This window comes from Pseudopodoces humilis, chromosome 5, assembly GCF_049639895.1.
Source record: "Pseudopodoces humilis isolate 2021_Gansu_Grassland_sample_001 chromosome 5, ASM4963989v1, whole genome shotgun sequence".
Taxonomy (NCBI): Eukaryota; Metazoa; Chordata; class Aves; order Passeriformes; family Paridae; genus Pseudopodoces; species Pseudopodoces humilis.
Genome location: NC_142204.1, coordinates 28,683,102 through 28,704,081, shown reverse-complemented (window position 1 = coordinate 28,704,081; position 20,980 = coordinate 28,683,102). Strand labels below are relative to the sequence as shown.

General features: G+C 33.9%; 1 protein-coding gene across 1 annotated transcript in view; it reads left to right on the top strand.

Moving 5' to 3' along the window:
• Positions 1-20,980, top strand: part of CFAP54 (cilia and flagella associated protein 54) — a 102,256-nt gene that overhangs the window by 56,365 nt on the left and 24,911 nt on the right. The window contains 11 exon segments of the mRNA XM_088055699.1: positions 77-306; positions 2,466-2,621; positions 4,211-4,298; positions 4,735-4,941; positions 6,528-6,594; positions 8,418-8,600; positions 11,077-11,163; positions 12,136-12,258; positions 13,156-13,209; positions 15,160-15,240; positions 16,823-16,992. Of these exon segments, the coding sequence (XP_087911825.1) occupies positions 77-306; positions 2,466-2,621; positions 4,211-4,298; positions 4,735-4,941; positions 6,528-6,594; positions 8,418-8,600; positions 11,077-11,163; positions 12,136-12,258; positions 13,156-13,209; positions 15,160-15,240; positions 16,823-16,992 (1,446 nt within the window).

Below are 20,980 nucleotides of genomic sequence, written 5' to 3'. Positions count from 1 at the left end.
AACTAAAAAGTTAACATATCATTTAATATACTTAAATTTATATTGCTTAATTACAACACTTTATTTTTTCTTCCAGTGAGAGGTTCACAGAACAAGTGAGTCCAGTGCTGGTGTATGCTCAGAGGCAGCTGATAGAAAGGATACAGCAGTTCAATGGCCCAGACAGCCATGAATCTCATGTCACAAAATATCTGTCTGATGATGCACAGAAGGTGAAACACAGATTTATTTTTGGGGCACTGACTCTTAATGTGAACTAAATGTGGAGTAGCAATTTCACTGATTAGATTAATATGCTTTCTCACAGTGTTCCCAAATAGTCAGTTATAACAAACTAATGAACATAATTGATCTAAGTGCATGAAAAGGCTTGTATGACATGATTCCAAGAGCAGCAGGTGACCCAGAAGGCATTTCTTCCATGCACAACAAACCCATTCCATATTATAAGCCTAAATATAATTTCATGTTTTTTCTTGACTCTTTTAATCTTAAAACATTTATTTGGATATTGCTTTGTTTCTGTATTCGAACACCGCTCCAAAAATTAATAAAATGAAGTTAAATGAAACACTGACAATGCCAATAAACTCTAAAAAACTTGATCAGCACCAAAAAATCCCTAAGCAGCACAGAAAGTTCCTCTTGTTAAAAGCCATGGCTCTGTATATTTACTTAACAGTGCCACTTGGAAAATTTTCATTGAATTAGCTATTAGAAAATCAAATTTTCCTTTTTTTTTTATTTTTATTTTTTTTAATGTAAGGTTTCTTGCTAAGAAGTTTTGCTGAAGTCAGTCTCACTGTAGCTATTTTTAGGTTGTTTCTATTACTAATGTAAAGAGAGGACTTGGAGAGGGGAGAGAAATGGGGTTTGGAGTACCAAGCAGGTTTGTTCTGAACATGAGCATGAACATGAGGTTGAGGAGCCACTGCCTTGCCTAGAGACAGCACACTGGTGCTCAGGGTTTGCGGGGACTCTGAAGGCACTGGTGGCTCACGAGGGCAGCTGGGGTGCTCTGTATTCTCTGTTTCCTGCTGACTCTTTCTGGCCCAGCTGTTCAGAACATGGTCCTTTATCTATAAAAGGGCACCATAGCAAACCACTTCATAATGCTGGTAACTGAGCTGTCAAAGAGTAATCATAGTTTTGAAAGATAGCTTACATATTGAAGACTAGTGCTAGCTACTAGTAGTAAGGATTTCAGGTAAGAAATTTCCTGCATTTCCTCAGTCAGTGCCATTCAGAGAGTCTAGAACTACTTCTGTTGGTCCTTGTGCTTCTGAGGTGGTGTAACTACATTAGCAAAATAAAAAGTCTGTGGATTGGTCCTTTATTGGAGTCTGGAAGTTTGCTTCTCTGCCAGAGACAGATCTGTTTTTACTTGCTTAGAGCTATTTTGTATCTCCCGATGTAGCTTTCCGTTGTGTTTCCCAGGCAACATGTCCTTTAGGCATGCTTACGGTGACAGGTTCTGTGCAAGCATGCATTCATCTGGAGAAAATAAGGTGCAATATTTGCAGAATTTCAAGGTGTTTCTCATGATCATGGCAAATACCAAATAAGAGACAAGTTTAGTGCAGTCACTTTGAAGCACTTACATCCAATATTTAGGTGTGAATGTTTCACCTCTTACTGACAAGAGTTGTTACGGACCATTGGTGTCTTTCTTAATTTGTCCTCTTTTTATTTTGTCATATGACAGAATATATAGATATTTAGCTGTAAGAACCAAACATTGAATTTTCTTAACATTGTTCAGTTATCATGAAACAATTCCTGCTTTTTAGATGAGTTGCAGAAACTACTTAGGGTACAAATTACAGCTGCCAGTTGCTTGTTCTGCAAGTGGAGGGGTTTTTCCTGGAAGTTTTTCCAATCCTGAGACAAATAACGATTCTACAGGTAAGAGCAAAATTCAGTATTTTGTGTTCTCTTTTCTTCCAAAGTTTTTTCTTTGTTTCATGCTGGATTTTTTTCTTTTAATTCTGTTTCTCCTCCTTATCATAGTTCTTCCACTTCTCCTACATTGCGTCTTTTATTTCAAATTGAGCTTTGTCTTCAAATTACTGTTCTTGATATTTTGGATGGATTGCAATGTGTTCAAGATAATCAATTCAATATTCAATATATTCAGACTATGTCTGAAAGAAAGCAGGTGCCAGATGACCTACAACCTGTGAGGCAGCTTGGTGGTCTTGGGCCAGTTTTCTGTTGCAATTTTTGGATATCCCACAATATACCCAGAAGTTAGTGTGAATCAGCACTGTTATTGACAGAATTAATGTTTCTAGTGGTTAATAATTTGCTTTAATTCACAAAACAACAGGAAAAAAAAGAGAAAATTTTATTATACTATAGTTTGAAGTTGTGAAAATATTCAAATATGTTTCACAGGGTGATTTACTAAAAATATTTATTTAGATATTACAAAATCTTTCTCCATAATTATTAATTCCTTTTAGATTACAATCAAGCAAAAGACCTTTTAGTTTGTGTGCCTCTTGATGTGAATGATACACTGAAATGTTTTAGAGAAACTCTAGAAAAATCTAAATATCAAAGCAGAGCACTGAGACACAGCAGAAAACTACTTTCATTGTTTCTTGCACACACACAAGGTGAGTGATTCATTGAAGTGTTGCTCCCTTAATAAAGTCATATGCCTTTGAAATAGTAAAGAGTGAAAGGAACAAATTTTTCTAAATTTAAATTTTAGTTCATTTAGGAAAAAAGTATAGAATATGAAGTTAAATTTGAAGTTCTATGAGCACAAGCTCTAAACCTTATTTCTTATCATTTGTCTAATAGTTGGATGATAAATTTTTGTTCATCCAGATGTGTCACCTGTCTGTCTGCAGCCATACCCATGTCCTGACTGGCAGATCTTCCCAAGTTTATTTTCACTAACAGAGCACATATCCTTTGGTTGCACTGACCAGTGAATTATGTCCAATGAGTTTTATTAGGAGACATACAGAATTATAGCATAGGAAACCAAATAGAGATAGGCACACAGGAATTGTAAATTTGTTTGACTAACATGGTCAATGTTTGGAAAATGTTTTGGGTGCTAGAAATAGCATAATACTTTGCTAAACTGATCATATAAATCACTTTTCTAATCTAGAAAATGCTGGAAGAGCAATCAGCAGTCATATCTCCTCAAGCAGAAAGCTGAAATTTAACATGGCAGATGAAGTGATATTTCTACCAACACCATGTGACCTTTCTCAAGAAAAATATAATTTCTCCAGTACGGTTGAGAGTAGACCAATACCAAAGTCACAGCTTTCAGTAATTATCTCTTCCTATGAACAAACAATAGGTAATTTTTTTCATAAATTTCTGCTTACAGCTAAGAAGTAACATTCTGCCTATCTGTGTTTATATATATTTATTCCATTGTTATTTCCCTCTGTTAGACAGCTGAAACTGTCTGAAGGCTGGTTTCCAGGAACATACAACCTTCTTCCTCATGACTGAGGAAATCTGCTTTAGGTCCTAAACAAGCCAGTAGTTGGTTCATAATTTTTACAGTTGCTTCATTTTATGAAAAAGCATTACTTCAGTGATGTTATGCTGATTAATCCCCATTTGAGAATCTGATGTAATGCTTAGCAGATTCATTTTAATTCCATGACAGGTTTTGTTTTTTTTCCTAGCAAATAGACTTTTCAGATTCTGTGCATTTGAATATATGACTTGGCTTCCATCTTACATTCTGGTATGGCTTTACTCAATACAGTCACAGCTCCTTGTGACTACCTGTATTTGCTGTGTGGCTAAACATGTCAAATGCACTAGGTCAACAGATGCTGTAGGTAGTTTTATTTGCAGCATGGATTCCAAAGATGAGTCTGTGAGAGTACTGCTGGGCTGTATGCAGGCAGAGTTGTTTAGCAGGGCCAGTGATCTGTTTTCCAGTTTATCTTGTGAAAAGGAAGAAATTTTAGAGGTCTGAAAAAACAAAATTATAAAAGATTAGGTAAACAGGCCCATATATCTTATTTTTGCTCTCAAAGGTAGATGAAATAAGAAATGGTACATTTGAAGGTAAAATATACAAGATCAATAAATTAAAAAAAAAAATTGTGCATTGAATTACATGTGAATTCATGTCCACTCATGCCAAATTTGTTCAAGTTTCAGTAACCGGTTTAATGATATGACAGTGGCTTTTTTTAAATTGATTGAAAATAAATTACAGGAATCCTTGAAACGAGTAACCAGAGAGACCTCAAGGTGCAGGCTCTACATGAACTTGGAAATCTTCACTTTTATGCTGGAAATAAAAGGTACATATTTACTGGATTTAAAAAGGTAAAAGTTTCAATTTTTTTGTCAGCCCTATACACCTCTACTGTCATGTAAGTTCTTGTGCTGTCTGCTAATCCATGGAATATTTTTCATCTACTTACTATTAGCTATATTTTGAGAGGGCTTTTTCCTAGACATTGTTTATTTTTCTTAGCTATCTAGTTGTCATTAAGCAAATTAATGATGCATTTTTGTGTTTTTAAGAACTAATGTTGATGGTTTGATGATTTAATTTGAGTCCAAATAAGTCTCTTGACCAGAAATGGTATACTATTTTGGTGTTGTAGAAACTGTATTTCAATTTTTAACCCAATCAGAATTAATTAAATCTCAGTCAGTAAAGGAAAAATGAGCCAGGTCTTATCTTCCACTTTGGAAAATGTCAGCAATGTGATGGTATTTTCTATGTTACAGAGCTGCTTTTAAATATTGGTGTCAAGCCCTTGATGAAACACTCAATATTGCTGATGCTCTTAACACCTGGCAAGAGTTAAGTTTTCAGAAAGATGCTACAGACTGCTTTGCAGTTGGAAGATCAACTGATATGAGTCAGAAATTTCTTTCTCAGGCAGGACCTTGGGGATGTTTACATGCAGCAGTCCTAGTGGCTAAGATAGCTCAGTAAGTATCTTATCCATATATGTATTTCTAGCGTATTTTAAGCAAATTGCTCATCCCAGATATGAGGCAACTTCTATTTAATTAAAAACCAATAATGAGATGTTATAAAAAGGATTCATCAAAAGCAGGGGATTTTTTCCTTTCAGGGAGAAATTTGCTTCTTTGGAGAATATTGTTTTTTCCCTTTTATTGAGTTTTATCAAAGATTTATCATCTGATCATAAATGCAGCTGTATGTTATATGGAGAGATCATTACAAGAAAACAAAATGATACAAAGTCATAAGTGCAAGGATTTTACAGTCATACTGATTTTCAATCAAAATATCACATTTCCAAAGTTATTGCACATATTAAATATTAATGTATCTTGAGGTCAGATTTACTGCCTAAAGTACTAGTTTTCTGGTGAATTAGAACTAAATAAAATTTAAATTGCTGTATAAAAATCTACCGTCAATAAATATTTCCATCTAGTACTCTCTGACTGCTGGAAAAACTCTGTGAATGTAATTCTGAGTTGTTCCTCAATGTATTGTGCAAAATATAAATCTAGAAGTACCCAAGACAATATTAAATGACCTTAGAAACACAATGAAAGGGCAGAGCTTCATCCAAGTAAATTACCTTACCTGTGAAGCAGGCCATATTGATAGCACTGTAAAATAGCTATAAGCCAAGGTAGCTTTGCAAGTGCTAGCATGGGTATTTCAGAATGAAGTGGCATTTCCATACTTAGAATTAGCACCCAAAAATCTTGACTCAAGGAGTCAACTCCCAGGGACTGAGTTTAACTTGATTATAAATGGCAGCCCTGTTAATTCTGAACTGTGGTTCAGTGTCAGGTCCCATTAGGCATGGCCAAATCCCTAGCTGCTTTTACAGGTGTTTGTGGCACCTATTTGCTGCACTGGACACTATCCCTTTACTGCTAATACATCCATGCCAAATCATGTCTGGATTTGGAGGGAACTGTCCTCCTGGTTTCTCCCTCAGGTGGTTTTTTTGTATTTAGACCTCACTTGGACTGTTAAACATCTTTCTCTTGAGTTGCTCTTCCTACAGCAACTTAGTCACAGGCTGTAAAATGCAGATTAAAGGATTCTAATATTCTAAGATAGAAGTAAAGATTTCTAGGATTGTTGATCACTGCCAGGATAGTTTAAGGCTCTGATGAGGTACTGTGTGGGAATCATTAAATTTAGCTAGACACCTAACATGTTAAGCTACCTGTGCTAGTTATTTTAGGCTTCCTTTATGGAAAGAAATACTCTTTAAAGTGTGAGTTTCTTAATCTGCTTTATCTTTTTAGTTTTGTATGAGATGGAGTTTGCCCTTAGATTGCCTGTGTCTCTCCTTTAAGTTTGAAGATAATCTAGTCAACTCCCTTTCTCTAGTTACATCTTCGGTCAAAGGCTTCTTTGCATGGTGTGGCTGAGCATCTATTTAAAAACAGGCAGTTGTTTTCCAGTAGGAAAAACATCTAGATTGTATTAGTATTATTATCACATTAGACTAAAAACCCAAGGATTTCAATAATTTATGTCGATGGGTACATTTGTATTTTTATTATTTGTTGCGCTTTAGGTATATAGCAACATCACAGATGAGATTAAGAACAAAATACTGTTATTTTTCTGCGATACTTTTTAAGGTAAGAATGCAATTGCAATTCAAATTCATGAAGTTAACAAATTGCTTCTGAAATGACCCTCTGTTAAAATAATTCTCTTTTTGTTTTGCTTGTAAAGGAAAAATGGAGATCAGAGGTAGTATACAATTTATGCATATTAGATACAATGTTTTTATTCTTTGTTTTTTAACATTATTTCTGTATTATAGCCTAAAAATTATCATTTCAATAGGAGGCTAGAGTGTCTCAGAGAAAAAATACTGAAAAGGGAAGATGACTAAAACATTTGATAGTCAAATATATTTTTCTTCACTTGAAGTATTCTGCTCAGGAAGAGCTGGATGGCATCAACAAGAGCAGAGTGCTCTCTTTTAGATCTGTAGAGTTTTCACAGATTGTTTTAAATTTTCAATCAAGAGCACAGATTCTTTGGAAAAAAAGAAATTTTTGAATCTTTTTTAGCATGGAAAAATATTAGTTTGTAACACTAAAATCTCAGCTCTATAATAAGTTTGCTCTAAAACCAGAGGATATTAAAAATGATTCAGTTTCACTCACAAAGAAAATAATATCATTAAAATTAAGTTTGCGGACTTTCAGAAAAAAGACCTATAGAGAAAAAAACCCACAACATTTCAGTTTACTTTTAAATGGAAGTTAAGATGCCAGTAGGAAAAGCAGTACAGGAAAAAGGACTGCAAGTATTCTGCCAGTTATACTCCACTGGGATCAATGATTACTCATCTCAGTGCAGTTTCAGGAAGTTTTCTGGCTTCTTCCAAAACCAAGCAATGACATGGTCTGATATCTTGTGTCATGATTGTGACTGTGAGACTTGCCCTAGGCTACAGCTCACCAAAGGGAGAACAAGTTGAAGAAACAAAGGTAAAGGAGAATTTTTACTTGCTTCTAGCACTGTACTTGCTGAACAATTACAAAGCTGAACAATGGCGATTCCTCCTTTCAACAGAAATGGTAGCAAACATTTGTTCCAGTTGTGTAACAGTAGAAATAATTGTGACTTGACTGAAGTGGGTCTGATGTTAATTGGGATAGAAGCAGCTTGCAGGGTGATTGTCTTGAAAAATATAATCAATTACTGTCACTGTACTGCAAGAAGTTCAAGCCATAATTTGTTCCTTGAATTGGAAAGCTTTTATAACCTTGTTTAAATTCCACCTCTGGTGTAGGCTTTAGGCTTGTTAATATTTCAAATCTGAGTGTAAATGCAAATTTCTCTAGCATATCATTGCTAATTACACCAAGATAAACACAATTGGGAAGGAATATCCAACATCAGATACAATGTTAGCACTCTTCCCTTTTAAGGAGAGAACATTTAAATGGTTTCCTTGATTTTCATATTAGTTTTTAGTTATATGATTTAAGCTGTGCTAGCTGACCTAGTTAAAGGTGGAACTAGAGTGAAACAAGCTTTTAACTGGCTTTAAAGTCAGCAACATTCCCAGAAATTATTAAATTTCATATTAGTTTTTTTGTTACATGATTTAAGCTGCACTAGCTGATAAGCTGCACTACCTGACCTAGTTAAAGGTGGAACTAGGGTGGAAATAGCTTTTAACTGGCCTTAAAGTCAGCAACTCTTCCAGAAACCATGGGAGACATGCTGTCCTTAGACTATTTACATCTTGTTTATTTCTCCATCAGCTTCACACATAAAACATTTTCTCTAAAAATATTTTTCAATATTGTGGCTGGAAACAGCTGAATAATTAAGGCATTGATGGAATTGTGTTTATGAAGTAATTTATGAGTTGGAGTTTATAGTGTCTCACTAATACCTGTACACTTTTTCACAAATAATTCATTGTTATTACTTTTAGACCCTGTTTAGAGCTTCTCTTCAACATCCAACATTTGACTATGACTTTGTACAATATGAAATAAGTATTCTTATTCCTGGTATTGACCTGTTCTCTGATCGCTACAGAGCCGATATCTCTACTGTAGTTGCAAGTCTGAATTTCATTATGTTTGAACTACACTGTGCAAAACAAAATTTAATAGTAAGTATTATTTTTATCACCTGGAAATGATTTTTAAGACACCTAGTCTAACTTTTTTGTGTGGGTGTATTTATGAGATACCTCAGAACCTCTAGCAAAATACCCCTATGGCTAGATTCTGTGGCACTTGAAACAAGGTACAGCTTGCTGCATACAAGTTTTAGAAAACACAGGAAAAATTTTTATTCTGGAAGATGACAACACATGGTTCATTTAGCTTAGACATTTTAGAGGAAATTTTCTATTATATACTACTTAAAATACATAGTACAGAAAAATACTTTAAATGCAATATATCCTGAATGCTTTCAATACTTTAACTTCCAGTAGATAAAAGTCCCTTTTGCCTTTCTCTTTTTCATGTTCTTTTATTCTTCTGTATGAAGTGTTTTTGTAACTTTCCTCCTATGCTGCTCACATGCCTATTTCCTCCATTTAATATCTGACCATTTCCACTTCAATCCAGCTTCCTTCAAAGGTAAGCAGATACAGCAGGTACCTTCAAGGGTACAGCAGTGCTATACATTAGAATTGACTACTAGTACTGCAAAAGGTGCAATACTCTCTCTTTTCTAGTTTGGTCCTGTGTGCACAGAATTTCCTGTCAGGTGATTATTTCACTGTAAATCAAGCATGACAGAAAACTCTCCATCTGAAAAAGCAGATAGATTTTTTCCTGCTTTGATGAGTTAAATCCAGTTATGGCAAGGTCCTGCAAGTGGCAGAGCCAGTACCAGGGATGGGGAAAGATCGGAGGGTTGGCAGCAGAGAGTAACAAAGGTTAGGAGGTAGAGATGGAAGAGGAGTTAGGCAGGAGGAGGCAGAAAGATGTTACACCTTTTTTGCCAGCAAGCCATTTGTTGAATTGATTTCTTTTGGAACTTCAGACTAACTCCTGTTGTTGCTTCTTCCCCTCCTATGTTACTGGAGTTCACTTTGTTATTTAGCTTTGTGTTACTTCCTTGCTATGGGAGATCCAGGGAAATCAAGGAGCAGACAATTACCTAGAGGCAGAAGCACTTAATTGTCTGTTTGCTTCACATGGCCATGCACATTTTTGATTCTTTCTGCACTTTTGCCAGCAGAATATAGATCCAGGTCTTGGATCATGGTCAAAGAAATTGCAGTTTTAGCCGAATGAGGGCTTCATTTCCCCTGAATGCTTATTGTGTGGGAATGTTTTGGATGGTAGGTGCTAAGTTGATTTGACACTTAAATCAAAATACATCAAGATTCAAGTTTTATTAAAACTAAAACTTCAAAGACTAATTTTGTTGAACTACTTCAAATATCAGTAGGAAACTGTATGGATACATTTAAAACATTTGCCTCAAGCATTTGTAATCCAAATTCAGAAATATTAAGCTACATTATGAAAACTTAAAGTGAATTTGACAAAAATCTAACAATGCTGTTAGCATTTTCTAAGCTTGGGGACATTTTAAAGTGAAGAAAAATGTAAAAGCTGAACAGTAATTAAATTTCAGAAGTTCTTTCATTTTCAATAAACACATAAATCTGTTAGGAAAGAATCTACTTTTTCTGAAATATTGTTTAACAATAGATCATAGAATCACAGAGTGTTTAGGGTTGGAAGGGATATCTAGATCATGTAGTCCCAACCTCCCATGCCAAGGGCAGGGATGCCTCCCACTAGACCAGGTTGCTCAACACCCCATCCAGCCTGGCCTTGAACACTTGCATGGCTGGGACATCTGCAAGTTCACTATGTAGCCTGCTCCAGTGTCTCAGCACCCTCACAGTAAAGAACTTCCTCCTAATATCTAACCTAAATTTCCCCTCTTTCACTTTGTACCCATTATTCCTTGTCCTTTCACTACAATACCTGATGAAGAGTCTCTCTCCAGCTTCCTTGTAGGGCCCCTTCAGATACTGGAAGAATATACAGTGTATCTATACTTAAAAGAGCTCAGTTTTAAAATGGTTTTTTGTTAGTTGTCCCTACAAAAAAATTTCAATTTAAAATGTAAATTAATTTGTCACTAAGTCTCATCACCATCTACTTTATGTTACAACTGGTATAATTTCACTGAGACAGTTGCAGAACTTCATTGCGTTTATTTTAAAAAGCTTACAGAATTCTATTCTTATGTTAGCTATACTGAAAAAAAATAAGGCATCAAAATGCAGACAGTTTTAGAAATCCAACCTATTTCCAGTAGGTTTAGTCAGTAATGCTGTAGTAAAAGACCTTAAATACAGAGAATAATTTGGACAAACTTAATTTCCTACATTGTGTATCACATTTAAGGTAGTATCAGAGCTTAGCTTTAGCAAGCAGATTAACTTTTTAACACATTAATCTTTCAGAAAGCGTAAGAGAAGTAGTGATGGTGTGTGAAGGTCAAAGCAGTAATCTTATCTATATACTTTTGATATGTAATTGCAATGTGTTACTTCCATAATTGTACCCTGTATGATGTTTATAGCTGCATGATCTACTATTTTGCTACAGCTTTTACCTCTGTTCACATTATACCAATATATTGTGTCTGAGATTTGTAAGGACCCAGCTAAATGTATTGAAGGAAGAATCCTCAAGGTAATCAAATAAACTTTCTCAAAACACATTGTGCTTCAAGTAAGCTTTTCAATTCTTTGTTAAATGTAATTAATTCAGTATTTGTATATTTCTACTATGAAAAGTAATGCTTTGAAGTTCAGCTGCTGCTTAGTGTTTCTTAGCACAGCAGATGGTGGGGGTACTTTCTAAATGCAATTATTATTTATATTCTCAGTTTTAGGAGCATGCAGAGTTATTTACACAGTTTTACTGTTAATTTCCTACATAGGCTGTTGGGTGATTCCATAAATTCTTTTTACTCTCTATTTAATGAAGAGGAGGTTTTCCTTCTTTGGTCCAAACTTCTCATTTGGCGTTTTTTTGTCTTGTTTCACTTCTCTTTTAAATGTTTTCTTAAGTGCAAAACATGAATGACTATTTTTTCCCCAAATGTTCATTTCTGGATTTGTTCTTACTATCATGGTAGAACAGAGTTCCATGAAATCTAGGAATAGATATTTGTCTTTTCACTAATGTTCACCTTGTGTTGTTGTTGTTTAAATAATTTCTGAGTTTTGCGTTTGTTTTTTTTAAGGCATCTAACTGTTAAGAGATATTAAGAGTATTAAAGAGTCAAAGTGAAATTGACTTCAGATATTTTCAGGAAATGCTGATATGGATTAGGTAGAGTAGCTGAGTACTATGAGACTATGGGTAAAATCCGTGGAATAGGTTTTGTTCTTGGGTAGTCAAAATTCTTACCAGATGAAGCAAGTTCTTTCCCTTTCTCAGGAGCAAGTTTTTAAAGAATTTGTTTTTCAAAGAGAAAGACCCATCTTTGCAATTATTCACTGTAATATGTAAAGGATTTCTTTCCATTTAAGATCATTCTCCATCAATGTACTATTCTAGTTGTCAAATCTATTGAAAATTACCTTTGAATACATTTTATTTTGAGCAAAAAGAAGAATAAATAACATTCAAATCAAAGGCTTTGTTATTTTTTCATAGATTAAAGTACTTACAGATATAAGATTTTTTATGGAGGCCTTTCATGAACTGTCTTTGCTTATTTCGGGAGAGAGAATTCCATGTAAAATACCAGCAGGATACAGATATACTGAACAAATCCAGGTAAACACCAGAAAAGTATGACATTGAACTTTAACAGTCAATAGACTGTTCTTCATGAAACTGCACATACTCTATATCTGCAAGTTGTTACTTGTTCCTAAGAAATTCCTGAATTTCTTTCAATTGATGAATCAAATAAGCTTTGAATGACATTAAAATCTCTCACTAAATAGCAGGAACAAAAATCAGTTTTGAAACAAGTGTTTTATACACTGAGTACTGCAGATACTACTGTAGAAAAAACAACGTGTGATTTCATATGCAGGCATGAAAAGTACAGATAAAGCTGACATGGGGTCTTGGGTCCTGGGGAGGGCAGGGGCAGCCTCAGGAGATGCTGGGCCATAAGAGCTATTGCTGCTCACAGTGCCTTGACACTCACATCACCCCAGCTCAGTTTGATTTTCCCTCTGTCTGGTCACTAATGTGCTACAGAGGTTGGAAGCTGTTAACAATTGACCTGGGCTTTTGTCTTACCTGTGAGCATACCTGTGCAGGCAGATCAGGTTATTGGGTAAGCCTCCCCCATAACCATCCTTTCCTTGCTTCCCAAGCACATACCAAAATGGACTAATGATTTAATCCTGCATGAATGCAATCAAGGTATCACTTATCTGAGTGGTGCTTTTGGGTAGGTGACATGACAAAAGACTTCTGGACAGAGCACCAGCATTCAGCATGAACACTAGGAAAAATTCATCACCAAAAGCGTTGTCAAGCATTGGACAAACTTCATGTTTGCTTTCTTTACCCTGTCTTGCAGACAGTGAAGCAGAGCAAGTTGAGTTTAATGAGCAGATTTGAAGGGAAATATCCCTCCTCCCACCTCTGTTAACTCGTTGGTTTTATACTCATATTGTAACATAATAATTTCTTTTGGTTTTGTCCATTTTACAGGCCTTAAAAAAATTTGATTCCTCAAAATCTCTCATGAGTACTACAAATTTGCAGGTAAAAAAAGCCTGAAAGAGGTAAATGTTTTATGCTATAATAAATACTTATTTCTCTGTCTTAAGGTAGGAATTTTCCAGTTCAGAAATAAAATGTTATTATTAAAAGAATCCAGTAAATTGAAGACATATTCTTCTCAATGGATTATTATTTCCTAAATTTTAAATTTTATGGCTGACCTCTCAAGGGAAGGGCAGCTACCATTTTCACCATTTTTCAGATGGGAGATCTAATATGTACAAATCTGTGGCTTTTCTGTGCAAAACACACTAATGGAATTATTCAGTCTTTGTTGTGATATGGAAGCTTAGGTGTTTATCCTGTTAAAATACTGAGAGTGTCAGTTTTAATGTTATAATTTCTGTCAATCAGAGTTGTCTTCATAGATTTGTCCTAATTCAGATGGGGGTTGAAGTCTGTTTCTGGAGGTGAAAAAAAAATTAAAATGGTGACTCTATAAAGCAGTGTCTAAACAGTAATTTTCTCATTTTATTTAAAATCACCTGTTTATCAATAACTTCTTTTGTGTTTTTCAGTTTCAATAATTTCCTTTTATTAACCTTCTCTCAGATCCATTGAGCTGTTAGGGGTAAATGTTAGCAGAATGTGAAAAAATTGTACCATTAAAACAAATTGGTAAAATAAAACCTCTACCATTTTTCCCTCCACTTGTCTCTGTTGTTTACAGTAAATTTATGTGTCCCATACAACAATTGGTATTACAGGATGGAAATGAGAAGTGTATCTTGACAACTTTTGATCTCACTAGTTTCTGATTTCTTTTCAAGTTGTGCATTATCTTGAGCTTTTGATTTGAATGCTTCACAGTATATGTGGCGCTGTTACTGGTCTCATAATCTTGCAAGTCTGTGTAGACTTTCAACTTCTAAATGTATTAATCTAAAATGAGACTATTAAACTCATGATAAAACAAGGATGCTATAATGAATAACAAAAAGAGTCTATGAAATGTGCTAGAATGATGCGATACAAGAATTTTTTTACCTTAACAGCAGACTTTTCTTTGAGTTGAGCTTTTTGAACTACAGATTCACCTACAATGCAGAAAAGTAGAAGTTGCAGTGGTAATAGCTATAACTTCATAGATACACCTTCTACTGTAAAACCAATCTCTTGAGGCTGTAGCAAGTGTTACTAATGGGTGAAGTTTGCAAAAACAAAAAAACAACTCATTCATAATAAAGGAGAATATTACTAATATTATTCATGTTAATTGTTGATTTGTGTCATTATTAATAGAAGCAGAATATGTCTTGAACAAGAGAAAGGTAAAATGTGTCATTTCAAATAATCCCAATTATTAACCTTCTTGTAGGTACTGGAAGATACATTTAATTCGATTCTATCTTTAACAGTGGTGCCACTGTGCAACCAACAAACTATGAATAAATTAACCTTAGCCAAAATGCATCTCATAATTTGTCTTTCTGCTACAATAAATAATATACCTGAAAAAGTTGAAAAAAAATTATATTGTGTTGACAACAGCAGCTTGCCAGAGCCAAACAAAACTACAGCATCAAATGTAAAAGGTAATTATAAGGATGGTGGAAAAGTTTATTTATATTCTTTCAATCATGTTTTTCACTTTTAACTGCATATGAATTAATATGCCATGTTATGAAAATACTCATTTTAAATGTTGCTGAAAAAAATTGGTCATTATTGAAATAAACATTAAGACTTGTTAAAGTTCTTCTATTCTATTATTCTTCTATTATTATTAATAATTATAATGATAATAATGATAATGACAACAAAAACAACAATAATAATAATAAGTTCCATTATTACTTACTTTGATGTTGAAAGTCCTAGTTGTAAGTAGAGACAAAAGGTCTGTGTTCTTCAATTACTGAGAATGCTTTGGTTCTGCATCTGTTATCTGAAATTTTATCGGCAATGTATTTTACAGTTGATGCTGATCAGAATTCAAGACAAAAGGAACAAAGAGACAGAGTGGTGCATCTTGTTGATCGTAAAGATGAATTAAGTATAGCCATGCTGAAGGTAATTTTGATTTTTAGGAGAAAGGATTAAGAAAATGCAGATTGATCCAAAAACATTGCTAATACCTTCAATGTAACAGAAATTATGATGAGAGGATGGTATGAAAAAGGAGACTAAAAGTTTATGTTCCTAATTTGATGTAGTCTTACTAGCTGTGCATGAAGTGTTCACCATTTGGTGCAATCATTTTTCATTTTTTGTACATCATTTTTCAAGTATTTCCACAATCAGATCTCAGTATGACTATTTCAGCATAAAGGGTAAAGACTGAATGGTATTTCAAGATAAAATCATCTTCTTTCAGAGGGTACCATCTGTAGAATATGTCAGAGACTCTTTGATGGGGCAATATGCTATACAAATAAAAAAACATTCTCTACCATTGTCATATATGAAATATTTAAAATTTTTCATGTTGCTCTTTCTGGTACTTTATTTTGAAGAAAACATACTTTTTATTAGAAAAGTATTGTTATTAGAAAACATACTATTTATTAAAGAAGCTTAGAACTTCCTTGTTTGAAGGGGGTTTGTTTAGTTGGATTTTGTTTTGCTTAATTGTAAACTTTATGCTTGGCAGTTTCACATCACAAAAATACCAAAATTAAGGGCTGACATATTCTTCATTCAGAGGGGTCTTGCACTTTGGAAGTATCTACTTTTGGCCATTGTTACAAGCAAAGTAATGCACAAAGTACATCTGGAGAAGGGAGGATAATTTTGTATAGCAACTGGTGTAGGTTATACGCTAGAAAGTTAGAAGTTTTAGAATAAATTGAAAATAGCAACTTGAAAATAACTAAAATAGAAATGTTCATTTGAATTGATAGGGCTCATTTAAGAGGCATAATATATTTCTTACTCTTGATTTTTGTTTAACTATTCTATTCTTTTGGAGGGGTTTTTATGGTTTGGGGTTTTTTTGTGATTTTCTTAAAGCAGAGCTCTGAATTTTGATCAAAGTAATGTATTGATCATACAAACATAAATTAATTTTTAGTGAAGCTTATTTTTAGTTCTGCTGAAAGCTTCACAATTGAGATTTAATTTAAAATTAATTTCTTCTTAGATGTGTTTTTCACAGCTTCCTACAGATTTTTTGATCAGAAAGACTGTAAATTATAGTTGAACTTTCAGGATACATACTGCACACAAGGATGTAAAAATATAGCTAATAAAGAGTGTAATACTTCTTTTGACACCTTTAATATTGTTTCTAATATTGTATTTGCTTAAAACTCCTAAACCTAGTGAGAAGTATAGTATAAAATTATCAAGTATAGCTATTAGATAAAGAATGGGAAATTAGTGAGTAACATTTCTAAGCCTTAAAATATGTAGTTAAGCATTCATGGCAATAGTACTGGCACAGTTAAGATGTAGCTGATTTAAACACAATAATTCTGAAAACATAAGAAAAGCAGAATTACCCACCCCACCCCCATTTATAGAAAAGGCATATTTCACTTAAATTGATTTATTTTAAGATGCAGTGATAGCAGGCTGTGCAGAAAAAATATCTCAAAAAAAAATGTTTATTTCTTTACTTTTTGAAATCATACAACTCTGTGCTCTTCTCTAGGGGATTTTATTGACAGAAGCTGAAGAAAGTCTTAGCTATTTTGTACAGGACATACAGGACAAATATGATGGGGACATATCTCGGTATTCTGTGGAAGATTTAGAGGCTCTTATTGAGGCCAAACTTGAACTTGCTTCTATTTCTCACCAAAGGCATCAAGCAGCTCTCAGGTGATTAATACTATGAGCAACCTAATCTTGCACAGCCTTGACCACCAGTGATTAAAAAATAATTTCTTTATTACTACATCAATATTGTAAATCTGAGCACTTATCTGTAACAATTCCTTTAGTATATTTACAAATGTAAGATACAGAAGCATTTAAATTTTTTTATTATTGTTTTATTTTACTTTTAAAAAGATGATCAGTTATAGGGTCAGAGATTCAGTTGGCCCAGAGAATCAGTTACAATTTCCCCATGAGATGTTTTTGTGATAAAGTGTTGTATAAGAAGAAAGAAAAAGTTGCAATCTTCATGATTTTGGTTAAAGTCTGGATATGTTAGATCATGTATGTTCTTACAATATTAAAGTGTACAACAGAAAACTAATGTTATCTCTGAACTACTGAATTCTACTTTGTTCTAGAGTGTCCTGTGTTTCTGTCCTAAAGGAACATTTCTTCTTGATGTACTTACTGGTTTCAAATTAAAATGTCAAGATTTTATTTTTTAAATTACAGTGGTTAAAAAGCATTGAAGTACACATTAACATATTAGAATAGATTTTAGCAGCATTAATTATACTGTTAGTGATTGTATCTAAAATACTGTTGTATTATCTCTGCAGCTGAATTCTCTATGTATCTGTATATATCTCCCTGATATTTTCTCCAAATTAACATTCCCAAATTCTGTGATTTTTTTTTTTTTTTTGAGATTCTGATTTCTTTTGCAGAATTTAATATTCTTGGAATATACTGGACTTACAGAAATACATTAACACTTTGTAGGTGTTAAATTCCAAGCATTGTTTTGGTCTTTTACCTAGGAGGATTCGTCTGTTTAGCATACCTGTAATTTTACATTAATTTGTATAAGAAGAATGTTAGTTTAATGCATCATTTTATCAGTGAGAAGCTCTTTTTGTCTAATATTTTATTAGAGGGGAAAATCTTTCAATTGCTAACTACAGATGGAGCGTACTCAGGTGCAGCACCATCACCTGCCAGACTAGATTGAGACTTGGTACAATGTAATCAGTATTTGTGATGTTTGTTAGGTCTAATCTAACTAAACACACCAGAATTGCTGCAGTAAATCTTATATCACAGTAAGCATCAAGAAAAGGGAAAAAAATTAACCCTTTTTTTATTGTTGAAATAGTGGTGAATATTGCTGATGAAATGGTAGATGGCTCATCAGGCCAATAGATAAATCACTCTCAGTGGAATTTCTTACTCAATTAAAAAAATGGTTTATTCTATGACAAAACAAGCCACCTTCCTTCTCTCAGCTCTCTTTGCTGAATAAAAACTCTCCAAATCGATACCTCTAAATAGCACAATTTCTTTTGCATTGTTATGGTACAGCAATAACAATAATTAACAAGGACAGGTACTTCACTGTGCTGTATAGACTACTGAACTGAAAACAGTAACAGTCTGCAGGGTGGTCTTTCCCCCAGGTTTTGTGTATGTTATTTTAAAATTATTATGTTATTTTCCCTAAGATTCAGATATTAGGACTGTAATCATTTAGCAGTAATGTCATTAGTGAAGATGCAAAGCAAGAATTTGTAGGTTAATTGTGGACATTTCTCATCATGAAATATAAATCTATTTCAGTGGGTTTTGAAGTAGATCAATTTACTTTAGATTGTCAAGGAGAAATCCACTAGTCACTGACAGTCACCTCATCAAACTTTTGACTGTCCTGAATTTTTTAAAGGCACTATACTAGTAACCAAGTATGCACACTTATGAAATACCGTGTGTGTAATCTTAGCTTGATACTAGGCTTGGTAAAACCTGTATTAGTAGAGTTCTGTCTCAGACATTCTTACCCTGCTGAATTTGATTATATCCAGTATATGCAAGAGATTTCAATGAAGAAGCCTTCATTTTGTATGCAGTTTATATCCTAGAGACTAGTTTCTCTGTTGGTTTATAACTTGTCTCAGATTGAAGAAACTTTTTTAGAATATTGAGGATTTCAATGGATGTCAAGCATTTTATAGATCACTTTCTGTGACTCTCAAATTTTTGACGGGGTTTGTTTAGTGGGTCTTATATCTTGATAGTGGTCAGTAGCAGGGAAAAAAAATAAAAAACAAAGTAAGAGTTTGGGTTTTTTTAACCTATTTTGCAGTTTTATTGCACTGCCATGGAAACTGCTGATATGTCTGCCTCAGATAGAAATGAAACATTTCTTCAGACAGCTGAATGTTTCCTGCCTGCCAGCCTAGAAATCAAACTTTGCATGATATTACAGAAATTCATCTTTTTTTTTTTTTTCCTTTAGTGAAATGACCTAGTGGTGAAATTGTTACAGTCAGCTGTACTTTCCTATTTTGATCATCTTGTCACTTTCTGATTCAGCTGATAAAAGGATGTGTATTTTGTCAAGGGAAATATATAGACACATCATTCTTGTTGACAGCAGAAGAGGGTCACAAAAATTTCATCAAGCGAAGCTTCTGTATTGCAAGCTTCTGTCTTGCAAAAAAATGTGTTTCAGAATTAAGTTTATGTATAGGACTAATCCGACTGATCTCAAGGAGAGGAGCGTCTGTCCTATAAATGTGAGCTTTTTAATTACCCAAATGTGTGCTTGTCTGCTTACATGAATAAATTGTGACTTAAAACAAGGCATATATGAATCTTTGGGCTTGTGGTCTATATTTTACTTAAGGAATCTATGTGTAACCATATAGGTAAAAATAGCCTCATTTTCAATATTGCTAAATGTTGACAAGAGCAGTTAACTTGAGGCAGTGGTGCTGAGGAATTCAGGTTAATATTTGTTAATAGCCTGTATATACTCTTAGGTGCTGTACCTTCTCCAAGGTATTTGAGATGTGAACCATAGCATCTCAAGCAATATTACAAGAAAAAACAGATTTTTCAGTAATTTTAACTTCGATGTCTGGTTTCAGGGGAGAACTCTTAAGAAAAGAAAAGTAGTTGGGGTACATCATTGCATTATCCTTATTTTCTGTTTTCTTTTATAAGCAAATTCTGTTTCGCTTTTTCTGTTGTTAGAGAGAAACTTATCATCAAATTCAACATTGATTTATTCTGTTTTCATTTTGTTGAATAAAACTGAGGTAAAGGGATGATGAAAGAGATTCGTGAGGATTGAATTCTGAAAGGTAAAAGCCAAAATATTAATGGCTTTGGCTCTCATTGTTACTTTGGGGTCTATTTGTGCTGAATTGGTGTAATCCATCCAGGTCTGCATCACAAAAACAGCAAGGAGGGTAGAATCAGAAATGACAGGAAGACTTAAACTGCTCTCTTATCTTAACAGGAGGTTATCCATTCTGTGGTTATACATAAGTTGACAGAATAATGTGTGTAATTCAGAAGTAGTTCAGCTCTTGTTCAGCATTCTTTGTGCAAGATCTTTGCCTTTGGAACCATTAGTCTAGAACATCTCAAAAGCAGTAAATTCACACAGACCATGAATCTCTCTTGCATTAAGAACTCTTTGCATTGTTCTAGCAGCATAAAAAGACTTAAAGGTGTTAATAATTCTTTTCTATTTTTTTTTTTTCATATGCTTCATAACAGCCAGTCTCAAAGTAAAGAGAGTCTATATAAAAAACCAGCATAGATAAGAACTTTGGTTATACATTTTTAACAATTAACCTGCTGAAAAAAATCTTTTAAGTAGAGAGCTAGGCATACTCTCTGGTAGCTTAGAATTATTAGGAAAATGTTTCTGTGGGCAGAGAACATGTAGAATAGTAAAAAAAAAAACAAACCCAGACAGACAGTCCCCAAAACCAAACTCAAAAATGTTTTAGAGAAGATGTAGGAAAGTAAAGATTTACAGACATAGAGGAAAATGTGCAATTGGGAGAAACCAATACAGAGACATTGATTTTTGCAATTCTCAGAATATTTTGAGTAGTGTGTCCTCTGGACAACAATTCCTGTTACGAAAAAGGTGTTCTGTCTATGATGGCTTTGCAGATGTCTTCATCTAATAAAA